The sequence below is a fragment of the Lepidochelys kempii genome, chromosome 21, assembly GCF_965140265.1.
Source record: "Lepidochelys kempii isolate rLepKem1 chromosome 21, rLepKem1.hap2, whole genome shotgun sequence".
Classification (NCBI taxonomy): domain Eukaryota; kingdom Metazoa; phylum Chordata; order Testudines; family Cheloniidae; genus Lepidochelys; species Lepidochelys kempii.
In genome coordinates this window covers 558,551-571,094 of record NC_133276.1, presented here as the reverse complement: position 1 = coordinate 571,094, position 12,544 = coordinate 558,551, and the positions used below count along the sequence as shown (strand labels likewise).

Below are 12,544 nucleotides of genomic sequence, written 5' to 3'. Positions count from 1 at the left end.
GTCTGTAGAATTTTTTAATCTAAAGGAATCCTAGCAAATTTACTGTTGTATCACCCTGCTAGGACAAAGCAACTACAACATTGGAGGGCACTGATGGAAGTGAAGGGAGGCAAAAAGGATAAAAATAACTGGTGTGCAGGGAGGAGTTAGGCATTGCCAGGGGGATGCGCCCGGGCCTCTTGGATGGTGATCTAAGGTGTGGTGATCTGCTGCTTTGTCATCTCCAGGCTCAATACCTGATTGATTGTGATTATTTATTTTAGATCTGTTCCTTGACCCTTGGTGCCTTCTAGATTGGGTCACTGTAGTGTGCTCATTTCCTCTTTGCTCTCAGGTGCTGACATCCATGTACACAGCTTAATACTGTCTGTCTGAGAGATGCCTCTCCCCATGAGTAGTGAACTTGGGTGCGCAAACTATATGTCCGTGGCTTTAAACATCTGGTTGGGAATTCCAGAATCAAGGACTTTGCACTGAGAAACCCCCTTCCCCACTTGACTGAAGGAGCCTGCGTCTGTTGAGCTTTATGGCTTATCTGTAACTTATGTTGAAGGGTAAAGGGAGTGGGGGCAAGCTGAACCTTCTGTCTGAATTTTGTTTCTAAAGATTATATGAAATGTGGTTTGGACATATTGGGCACATTTGGTCACTTTAAAAAAAATAAAATAGGTGGCACATGGTCCTCTCCCAATGTACATTAAGTGAAATTACACATGCCCTGCTCCTCAATTTGGGGGCTACACCCACTCTGTGCACAGTAAGTGGCAGCCTTCTCTTAGGTACTGAGCAGGCATGGGTGAAGAGTCTGTGCCCATTTGTAGGGAAATAAGAGTAGGTGAATGAATGAATTTTTGCCTCACTATGAACCCCTGCAGTTGTGGAACAGCAACAGGTGGCTCAATGGTAAGCTATAAATAAAACAGACCAAACACACAGTGGCAAGGCGAGGTAGTTTCTAGCAGGTGGTTCACAGCAGGGGAAAAAAGCTGCAGAACCCACTTATGGAATTTTACAACCCTAGCATTCACATGTCTATTTTATTAACAGAATTGCAGAAGTCAGAGATGGAAAAGGGCCATTCAGTCCCTTCTTGCCTCTGCCCAAGTCAATCTCACTCCACTTATCCAAAGACTGCATGGGGGCCATGCAGGGCTGCAGCAAAGAAAAAATATGCCTCACTAATACTGAAGGATCACTAGCTTTTACTGCAAGGTGGTATGGCAGGCACAGGGTCTGGATGGCTTCTACAAAGTTGCCATTCATGTCACAAAGGGCTTCAAGCTTTCCTTGCACCATATACATTTAAATCCCAGACTGCACACTGTGGATTTGGGGAAGGGGCCAAAGATACTGACCAGTTTATTCCTCCGCAAACAACAACAACAACAACAAAAACTGGGAGCAGCCATTACATGAGCTCACTGCCAAGGAAAAGAAATGGCTAAATGTAATCAAAGGTAATATTTTAACATGGTTAAAAACTCTTTATCCAGTTTTACCCTCAGGTGCAGCTCCTAGCAAGTTCAATGGTTGCACTGTATGTTTGTTTGAGGGAAGAACTGGTCCCTAATTGCTGAGAACTTCAAGTATGGAATGAGTTATGCTAACCAGTTCAAGTAGCACCTATGTCTCTGCTGAACAATCATGGGTTTATGAGCATACAAAATCGTCTGAGGGCTTTCTCTAGAACCCATATTGTAAGTGATACATAGGCCTTGTACAGGATGAATTTCATCCTGAGTGCCTGTCTAAGATAGTTTGCCTACTGTGCATGTATGGTCTGAAATGGCTTCTGTTTTTAGCTGTCACCAAAGCAACCACCTTCTTTACAAGGAAATGCTTCAAGTTGTAAACTATGACTTTTTATAAGCCCTAGCCTTCTGTTCCCAATTAATTGTGACGAGTGAATTAATGAAACAGCACTGATGGATCAGAGAACAAAGAGAAATACCTAGTCTGGTAGCTGGATAATCAAGTGCAGTTAATAGAGAAAGACTTGGCCCCAAACCCGTTAAAAAATATGTCGTTCATGTTCCCTTCATTAAATAATGAAATCCCTTCAACAGCATGTCCTTAACCTCCATGTAAGACTGAAGTCTTTAATCTGTCCCATTAAATCCCACTACCTACTGAAGTTCCAAATCAACTACCCCTAATGTCTGATCACGCTATCCTCTGAAAAGTACACAAAATTCAGAAAAGCAGCTATGGTCATTTCACATATAGAGATTTATATCTCTTACAACCCTCAGCACTGGGAGACATTTCCATACACTAACAATATGCAGACTCCTATACTGCACTGGTTGTTGGTGTCACAAGTCTGACTCGTGGTGCAAAATAGGAAATGCCATGAAAAGGAGACATACAGCATCCCCAAGCTGGGGTGCAACACTGAGCAGCAGCCCAGGGATACGTTGTCCCAACTTTCCGTTAACTTTAGTTGATGAGTAACAGTTTATTCAGGGAACCCCAGATTCACTAAGAATGTAAGTAAATCAGTCTGAGTTGCCATTTGTTTCTTGGGTCCTCTCTATACCGATGATTCTTGCAGGTTCTGTTCCAACGTGTCCATGGCATGAGGAGTTAGGATGAAAATCTGCCATATTGGGAAAGCTCAACAAGGAACTCCCCTACTCCAGTAAAGTAAATAACTTGAGCTACACCAAAGAGAGGAGCAATGACTAATGCTCTGCAGCGAGCCCCAATCAGGAAGGCAAGGCGACCCTCCTTCCACCAAATTTTCCTGAAAATAGAAGACAATATATATTGTTTTTGTTACCAGGCTCTCAAACAGGTCATTTAACGTTCATGCTACCACTGCACACACAGTGTTTTTCCTTATACGTGTTCAGCTTTCATGAAAGAGAGAGAAAAAACACAAATGTAAACCTGTGGCAGCAGCATGTCTGTCTAATTCAGCACTAATACTTCACAATCTATTAAAAGCTAAGAATATATTCTAATGGTAGGAGTTCTTAGATCACTGGCAAGACAGACTTCCAGCCCCATGCCACTGCACTGAGATCAGTGCAAGTTCGGGGCCTAAATGCCTTTGATCTAGGTGAAAGTGTATTGACATTTACATGATGGTAGACAGCTAAGAAGGGCTCCCACTTGTATAGCTCACCAATGCCATTTCCCTCATGGGTGCACACAGCTGTCCATACCTAAGTGGAAACAATACAATGATGAAGGATATCACCACATTTTTGTTGGTGATATGGTGTTTGAGCGGAGGCAGTTCATATCCAGGCAGTGGCTGATTCTCAGTACTTTTGCACTGAGGGACAAGACTGTTATTACTTGTGTTTTAGCAAATAAGAAAATGAATTCATATTCAGCAAAAAATATCCCATTTATAAACGAATTGGGATATTAACTCCCTGGCTGTCTGCCTAGTGCTACAAAACTAGTTCACCATTAAGAATTCACTGATCTCCACAATTACACAAAATGACTCAAAGCCACAAAGAGTACAATTCTGAAGGCTGTCCAAGTCATATACACCCTTAATTAGTCGTTTTTGAAAAATATTGCCCATCATCATTCTTCATTTGTTACCTTGCACAGTCAACAAGTCCGCTGTAGCTGTCCTCATTTGTTCCTTTGGTTAGTGACAGGAGCCGTGTCTTTATTACTGGAAAATCAAAATGTTCCATGGTAAAGCATAGTATTGGCTTGAACAGATTTACACAGGCAGGGCCAGGAAAGGACCCCTGAATGCTGTTTGAAGACACACATCTTGTCTGTTATCCATACTAAGACTTTTCTTGTTTTATTTTAGTAGACAGCAGAGACCAGAATGAGCTCCTCTGCCCCATACCCAGAAAGATGAAGGCAAGTGTGTTCAATGCTGTTTGACTCCCCTTCTAGCCTAAAAAAAGTGCCATGTGTTTCCACTGACATGGTTGAACACTGAACAGTTACCTGCCCAATGTTCCACAGAGCTGCTGGTGTTGGTGTCTCATGTTATTTGTACTGTATAAGAACATACGGACTGCAACACTGATCAGACCATTGGTCTGCCAGTCTTGCCTTCTGCAATAGCCAACACTTAATGCTTCAATAATGGTGTATAATACACCTACCAAGATATTCCTCCTCCTTTCCAAATCAATAGAAAGTTTCATTCATGTCTGTGTGAAGTAGCTGATATTGACTTTTAATTTCCATTGAGTTTTCCTGGAGTCATCAGCATTCTTTGTTGGGACATCCTAACAGCACTCAAGGGCTGTTTTTAAGGTCCCATTGGTACAGCTGCCCTCCTCAAAAACAACTCTTCACTAATCCATGGTACCGCTGTTGAGGTGCCTATCTCAAAGCACAGACAGGAAGGGGATTGTTCTTCAAGCGATGGTCCCTATGTGGATTCCAAACGTGTAATAAAAAGCCTCTTACCATCACATGGATTGACAGACACTGCTGCCACAGAGCCAGCCAGACAACCAGCTAGAAATAACTGATAAAACGGGGCTCTCTCCTCCAGAGACTCCTGTCCTCGTCTGTACAAACGTGCAAATAATGGAAAGTAGATGATGGAGAAGGGAACATCCCTGAGTAAAGAAGACACCATGTTTACATAACACCCCTTGATCAACAGTTCTCACCAATGAAAGGAGAAAATGAGAAATGTACCATTACCACCTCAGTAAAGTGGCTCCAAGACCCCTGTAGAGTCCCTTAATGCCCTCTGTGTATGCAGAAGTGCAGCTGCTATCTGTGTAGCAGCTCCAGTGTTATATGCTCTGGTCAGGGGAGAGCTGACAGCTACAAGTTTATAGCCAGAACTTGAACAGTGGATTCCACTTGCAAGCTGTTGAGATGCTGAAATGAAGCCAGAAATGTCAAGCTTACTTATTTCCTGGCACTCTTCCTGAAGTTTCAGATCTAGTTCTTCATCCTCAGTACAATGAGGCTGGAGAATCTGGTCATGGCCACCACCCAAAGCACCTTCTTACAAGAACTGGCCTGCACTCAAGAAGTCTCATACCAAAGCTGCTACTTCTCGCTGATCTTTCCCAACCACTAAACGGTGCTCCTACCTGACAAGATATTGCCAATTCTACGTTACCACACCCAATCAGCCACAACAGACTGACAGAAGATCAGGACAAGATTCCTCTTTGTCCTCCATTCCTCTGGGGCCAAAGTGTTGTACAGTACAAAGATTGATCTGCACTGATTGTTGCTCTCAGGCAATGAGAGCTAAAACCTGAAACAATATTAACAGCTCCATCATTCACGACGTCAGAGATCTGTGTGTTAGCGAAAATGTGTCTTTTTAGCAGAGACACATTAATGCCCAGAAATTGACACTCAAAGCCAAGCACGTTGTAAATGAAGGGGATAAGTGCTCAATTACCTACTCTCCCTGCATCCTAAAGTTGGATTTTCAGCATCTCCATGGGAGTGGTGATGATGACCTGGCGTGTTCCAGCACCACAGCCTGCCACCATCTCTCTGGATGTGGTCAGGACCGTTCTAAAATGGGGACAAAAAAGATTATGGTATAGCAATATCTGTTTAGACCACAAATCATACAGGAGCAACAGAATGCCTCATTGACAATCTCATCATCTGTAACCTTATTCCAATGTGCTGAGGCAGAGTCTAAAAGGTACTAACTTCTTCCAATCAACAAGTTAATTATCTGGCACTGTACCCAACACTGTGCTGCACCTCCTACTTACATCTTTGGCAGCATAAGGTGCTGTATAAAACTAGCAGTTTTGTTAAACAGCTGAGTTACTTTCAGTTCTGTTCAAAGCAAGGGGGAAAAGTTAAGTTTAATAAAACTGGCAGAAAAAGCCATGTCTACCCTATGAGAAGAAGTTTTTCTTCTTTTTCCTCCACCATACATGTTTTATGCTCCTAGCTGCTGTGTAATGATGGTCAAACATTACAAGTGTCCTTGCAACCTAACAGGCTATTGTAATATTACATTGTTATGAACATATTACTTCAGTTTTTAAAACTCTACTAACTTTCTGCCTTTCTGTACACATGTTCAGAGTTCCAGAGAAGCTGTCTTCCATTTATTTCAGCGGGGCTACCTGTGTAAGTGAAGGATGCGGGACTGGACCCTCAAAAGCTAAGTTACATATTTATCTAATGTATATAACTATCATCACTGTAGTATCTGAACAAACATCTAATACAAACTAAGACACTCCCTCTCTAGGCTATTTGCCTGTGGTCCTAGAAATTCACATGACTTTGATGGAGCTACAGCTTTGTTTAATTAAAATTAAACCTTGTATTGAGAATGTATTCCACAGAAAGACTAATAGGGCAAGTCCGAGTATATACATCAAACTCTACCATATACAAAGTATCATGTTCTAGATATCTTGACTATCCAGAGAGGAACGTACCCATCCCTGGCCAAGAAGTGCCTGAAATAGTCATTTGCGAGGAGCTTGATTGCCTTCTCAGGTGTTACTAAGGTCAGATTTACTGCGGCACCTAAAAATAAATACACTTCTATTTAATTGAAACAGAGCTTTTCTTCTATTTAATTTTTAGAGAACTAACTATATACACATCCTTGTAGTATACACCCATCTTGCACTGACAAAAGAATGCTTTTGCCAGTGTAGCTTATTACAGTTCCCCAAACAAAAGAAGCTATGTGACACTGGCAAACCAAGTGCCGGCTCTTGCCAAGGCTTTAGGCCTCAGCCAAGCACTGACAAATTGCTTGCTGGACAGTCTGTTTCACCTGTGGATTAGCACAGGTAAGGTGGGTATTGGACTTATAACAATGTGTGTAGACTTTATGAAATGCTTGTAAGTGTCTGTATGCATTAATCTCCCTTAAATATCTTTATCACATGCTGTAAGGTAATATTTAAGTTTTTGCTTTATAACTGTAAAAAATATTTGTTCTGAAACTGTGAACCTGTCAGGAGGGACCACCTCCTGCTCATCAAGAAGGCTACCAAAACCGAATGGGCCACTGGGGGACAAGGAGCATCATTTTACAGTGCAGTGGTTGGGGTACTCAGCTAGGTTGTGGGCCAGTCTGGTTCAGTCCCCCTTCTATTCGATGAGAAGGGATTTGAGCAGTGATCACCTACCTCTCAAGAGGATGTCCGCACTACAGGGCTATGAGTTATTCTGATGGGGGGCTGCCTTGGTCTTGCCTCTGGAAGCCGTTCCACTTTAATTAACTAGTAACAGCCAAAGCAGAAGTCAAGCATAAGAAGCCCTCCATGCTAGGGGTACTAACCTGGGCTGTTGGAGGCTGTGGGTCAATTCCTTCTGCTCTGGGGCAGGGAGTTAAGTGAGTGTTTTCTCTTGAAATTGTTTTAATTAACTATTAACTGGGCCAAGCCTAGTCTGAGAAGCCCTGTATGGTACGGGGGCTAGAGTACTCTACTGGGGTGTAGGAGCTTCTGGTTCAATTCCTCCCTCTGCCTTGTGAGTAGTGTCCCTTTCTCTTGAAGCTGTTCCACTTTAATTAAACTATGAATTGGGCCAAAAGAGATGCCTTCTGTGGTATAGTGGTGGGGGCTCTCGCATGGGATGTGAGAGACCCTGGTTCAATCTTTGCTGTGGGCAAGGGGTTTACAACACACATATCAGCTGCCTCTGTTTTATTTAAATATTCCTTGAGCTACATTAAAAAAGCAAATCACTCTTTTGTCCCCCGCGGCTAGGCTACCCACCCGGGCAGTGGGAGACCCCAGGTCCAACCCCTCTGCAAGGGGTTAGACCAAGGCTCTCCCACTTCCCAAGGACCCTCCTGCCTCCCAGCCCCACCCCCTACACCTCACAGCCCCACCTGGCGCCCCAGCCACCGCCACTCCCTCCTCTCAGGCCCCCTACCCACCCCTCCTTCGCTCCATCACACCTATGAAGTGAGCGATCTCTGTTCAAACCCCCTTCTGTTTCCAGAAAGACAAGGGTCTCCTACAAGCGCAAGGGGACCTAAACAGGAACCTCCCACTTCCCTTCTGGGAGGCAGGACAGCCTTCTCCAAATCCTTAGAGGAAAGATTTGAACTAGCATCTCTCATTGCAAAGGCAAGCAACCAAACCACTAGACTATAGAGCGACCCTAGCTCAGGAAGTGGCCTGATTCCTAGTTAATTAAAGTGGACCAGCTTCAAGAGGCAAGAGCTGAAATCCTTTCTCCTCAGAAAGTAAGAGGGGGATTATGAACCAGGATCTATCAGGGATTTATAGTAAGCAGCTTTGATTTGACCGTTTAATAGTTAATTAAAGTGGATAAGCATCAAGAGGAGAGGCAATTACTGCTTAACTCTCTTCTTAATCTAAGGGGATTGGGGGAGAATTGAACCAGCAGCTCCAGCTGGTACCTGCACCACCCGGCTGTGAAAGCAGTGTTATAAAGGAGGCTTGTTTTGGCCCAACGAATAGTTAATTAAAGTGGACCAGCTTCAAGAGCTGAAATCCCTTCTCCTCAGAAAGCAAGAGGGGATTTGAACCAGGCTCTCCAACACCGTGGGTGGGGCCCAAACCACCAGGCTATTCAGTAAGCAGCTTTGATTGACCATTTAATAGTTAATTAAAGTGGACAAGCATCAAGAGGAGAGGCAATTACTGCTCAACTCTCTTCTAAATCCAAGGGGGGCGGAATTGAAGCAGCATTTCCATCACCCTAGACTAGTACCTGCACCACCAGGCTATCCAGGGAGTGCTGGGAATGAAGCTTGTTTTGGACCAGTTAATAGTTAATTAAAGTGAACCAGAGGAAAGCTGCTAGCTGTTCAAATCCTTTCTGCTCATCAAGCACAGTGAGAATTGAGCTGCTGCAGCCACCACCAACCCAGGCAGGCAGCCTGACTAGCAGGCTACATAAGGGCTGCTTTGATGTGGACCATTTAATCGTTCATTAAACAATTACACAGCTTAAAGAGAAAACCCTAATGCAGTGCCCATTCAACTCCCTTTTCAAGCCAAGGGAAGAATTGAACCCACTGTGTCAGCACCCCAAACCAGGACCCAAGCCACCAGGCTAAGTACAGAGTGGTGTGGATGATACTTGCTTTCCTCAGTTAATAGTCAATTAAAGTGGAACAGCATGAGGAGGAAAAGAGCTCAGAGCTTGTCAAATCCCTTCTCAGCAAGCAAGGGGGGGAATTAACCCAACATCTGTAGCACCCACGTGAGTACACTAATCACAGGGCTCTAAAAGGGCTTCTTACACAGCAACACTGCTTTGGCCTAATTAAGAGTTGATTAAAGTGGAACAGCTTCCAGAGGAAAGAAACTTGCTGTGCACATTCCTTCTCCACAGCAAGAGGACTGAACCAGCCCCACCGAGTACCCTAACCACCAGGCTATGTAGGGTTCCCTACAAATATCTTGGCCCAATTAAGAGTTAATTAAAGTGGAACAGCTTCAAGAGAAAAGAAGCTCCCTCCTCAAACCCATCCTTAACAGGCTGAGAGAGGTGTTGAAGCAGATGCTTGCACTTTTGAGATCAGCAGCCAATCAAGCAATTCTGAGCCTTTTACTGACCCAATTAATTAAAGTGGAACAGCTTCAAGAAGCTGGGTGTGCCCTGCTGAAAGCCCTTCTCCACTTGAACCAAGGCGCCCAACTGTCCAGCACGATATCCAAACCACCGTGCTCAGCTTCTTGTGCTTTGTTATTGCTTTGGCCCAATTCATAGTTCAGTAAAGTGGAACAGCTTCAAGGGAAAAGACTGAGGGAGCCCCACAGCAGAATAATTTACACCCCAGCAGTTAGGCCATTCACTGGGGAGGCAGGTGCTCACTGCTCAAACCCCTTTTCATCAAGCAGAAGGGGGATTAAACCAGATGCTCCAAAAATCTGGGCGAGTCCCCAAACCAATGGACTACAGGCTGAGTTTTACAGCTTCTGTGGCCCAATTAATGTTTAAATATTTAAAATGGAACAGCTGCAATAAGAGCAGCCCACACCAGACTACCCTTTAGCTCAGCAATTAAGGCACTCACTTGAGAGGTGCTGGACCCCCTTTTACATACCTTCTGCTGAGGAGCCTAATCACTGGGGTAAGGGACAGACAGGAGGTTTCTGTCTCCTTCTCCCCACTGGTTTTGTATGGCTTTGGGCAGGAACTTGACAATCTCACAAGACAGGGATTAGGCACTGAAGTCACCTGACCCTGGGAGACAGGTTCCTGGCTGTGGAGCACATGCAGCGATAGGGATCAAACTCTGTGAATGGCCAGGCTTAACATCCCCCATCTTCCTGCCCTTCGATAGCCTCTCCCAGTGGCTACCTTAGGTGTCCCCCGGCCTACCATGCTGGCTTTTGTGGTTCCCATTCTTAGGTGCCTGTCTCTCCCCATTTATTGAAGAGGGAGCCTAAGCACCTACCTCAGGCTTAGGGGATCCCATTGGTCTTCCAATGAGTGCGGGCTGGTAATACTGAGAATTGCCACACCTAAGTCCCTTTGTGCTGAGCCAGAGGGGAACTGAGACGGGGTCTGGGCCTATATTACAGGCAAACATCACTAAGACTGTACAGGAGCTGGGAATGGGCATGACTCAGGTGAATAGCCCTCCGACCAAAGAAGAGGGGTTGTTCAGTTCACACCACAGACACATCACTAAGTCCCCGAGAGCTGAGAGTGGGCATGCTTTGTTACTGCCGCGAGCACTGAGATCAGGGTGGGCAGTGCAGACTAGACACCATCAGTGCATCCCCCAGCCTCACCCCCAAAACCCCAGGTGGGGAATTGAGAACAGGCAGGCTCGATGTATGCCCCAGACACAGAGGCCTGAGCCTGGGTGTTGGGGTGTCTAAATGGGTGTGTGAGAGGCATCTGCACATCTGTGGGGGGGTGTGTGTGTGGAGAGAGAAGAGCTCTAAACTTCTCTGTTCACTTCTCTGGGTGCTCAGCTGCTGTGTTCAGCCATCTTTTCCCCATGCCACTGAAAGCTGAAGTGGAGTCACATCCACTGGCAGCATACGGCCCAATGGCCATTCGCAGATCCGTAGCCATGCGAGGAATGGGAATGCATCTCTTCTTTTGGCCAACATCAGTTTTGAAATCAAATTCATCTGCCCCAAGAATAGGGCAATATTTTGGGCACATCAGTGCAACCTGAGTCCAAGCTCCACATTAGCATCCTGTTTGCTTTGCATGAGCAACATGCAAGAACATGAGTGAATCTGCTTGCTTGTGATCTGCTTTGAATTCTGGTATTGCAGTACGGGTGCCAGGCCCTAGTCTCACTGCTCGTGCGATATCGTGAAACTCACCAGCAAGGTGACAAGGTCTGCTTACACATCACGGTCCAGTCAGCGAGGAGACTGTTTGCGATGTTAGCTTTATTCTTTGGCTGCGAATTCTTCGGATTAAATCCCACCCTTATGTAGACATACCCGATCATTTCACTTACATCAGCTGGCTCCAGTACCAACACACTGTATCAAAGGCAAAGCCACTAGGCCAAAGTATTGTGTCTTCTCACCAGGCTCTGCCCAGTCCCTTCCCACACTGTTGCCTGGAGCTTATTGGCAAAGGCTTAGGCCTGTGCTGCGCTAGAGACGGTATCTTGGGCTAACTGTCAGTTGGGCTGTAATTATTTTACCCCTGTAGTTACACTGGGTTGAGCCCTAGTGTGGATGCAAGTCTATCAGGCTCAAGGTGTTGGCTAGCTACACAGCTTGTTTTGCTTCCCAAACCAGACTAGACGTTCATACTGGTTCACTGCAGCCACACTGGGCTTGGGGGCAGAGCTTACGGAGCCGAGCGTTGCCTCGTTAACTGCACTGGCCTAGTTAAAGTGGCCCCATTTTCGAGTGTAGACAACCCCTTAACTGAGCTGGTTTTCACCATGGTGCCCATCACATTTGGAAGCGGGTGATGGTTTGCAGTGGGGCAATAACCCAAACGATGGAATTGTTTACAGCCCTTTTCCCCCGTGAAGAAGGAAAGTTCGGTGCAGTCTTATCTGTGGTGTTGCTGCTCCCCACCATGATAGTGCTGTGCCACACCAGGGTTGGGGGATGAGCTGGCAGTGCGTGTTGTGGTCAAGGATTCCTCACCTAGGGCCCTCCAATAAGTAGACGTTAATAAGCAAGGTACGCTAAAATCCACTCATATAGGGAATTTGGCTTGAAACCTGCGATAGCATAACAAGGAACCAGGTAGACTGTAGAGGCCACGGAGCTGGGGGGTGCCCACCCACGACCAGCCACTTTTAACCATGTGTTGGGGTTGCCACCAAGACCTGGCTGGGCTAGTTTTTCTGCTGCCTTGCTGGTTGCACTATACCCCTTGTTAAACACTGGCACATTGCAACTGGAAGTTGTGGGTGTGCACAGGGGAGTTGTACAGCAATCTCCCTACTCTGGCACACAGGCCACGTGGCCAGGAGCATGGGCAGCATGGCACCCGGGGCCCACTTTAAGTACTGGGCCCTCAAGGTGCCAAAACTGCAGCAACTGCGGTTCTTGCTCCTCTTGGCACTGGCATCTTGGCAGCAGGATCTTGGCAGCAGGGGGGTAAGGAGTGGGATGGGGGTGGGAGGCAGGGGCGGTGGGGGGCTGAGGCTCCTGGGAGTGCATGGGTCATT

General features: G+C 45.8%; 1 protein-coding gene across 2 annotated transcripts in view; it reads right to left on the bottom strand.

The window, feature by feature from the left end:
* LOC140901449 (mitochondrial glutamate carrier 1-like) overlaps nucleotides 1-12,544 on the bottom strand; it is a 35,528-nt gene that overhangs the window by 10,929 nt on the left and 12,055 nt on the right. The window contains exons 5-7 of one of the 2 annotated variants that reach the window (XM_073320326.1): nucleotides 4,402-4,556; nucleotides 3,565-3,640; nucleotides 338-2,746 (exon numbers count right to left, since the gene is read on the bottom strand). In XM_073320326.1, the coding sequence (XP_073176427.1) occupies nucleotides 2,587-2,746; nucleotides 3,565-3,640; nucleotides 4,402-4,556 (391 nt within the window). In that variant the 3' untranslated portion in view covers nucleotides 338-2,586. Of the gene's footprint in view, nucleotides 1-337; nucleotides 2,747-3,564; nucleotides 3,641-4,401; nucleotides 4,557-12,544 lie in introns of those variants that run through there. The other variant, XM_073320327.1, reaches the window with a different exon arrangement.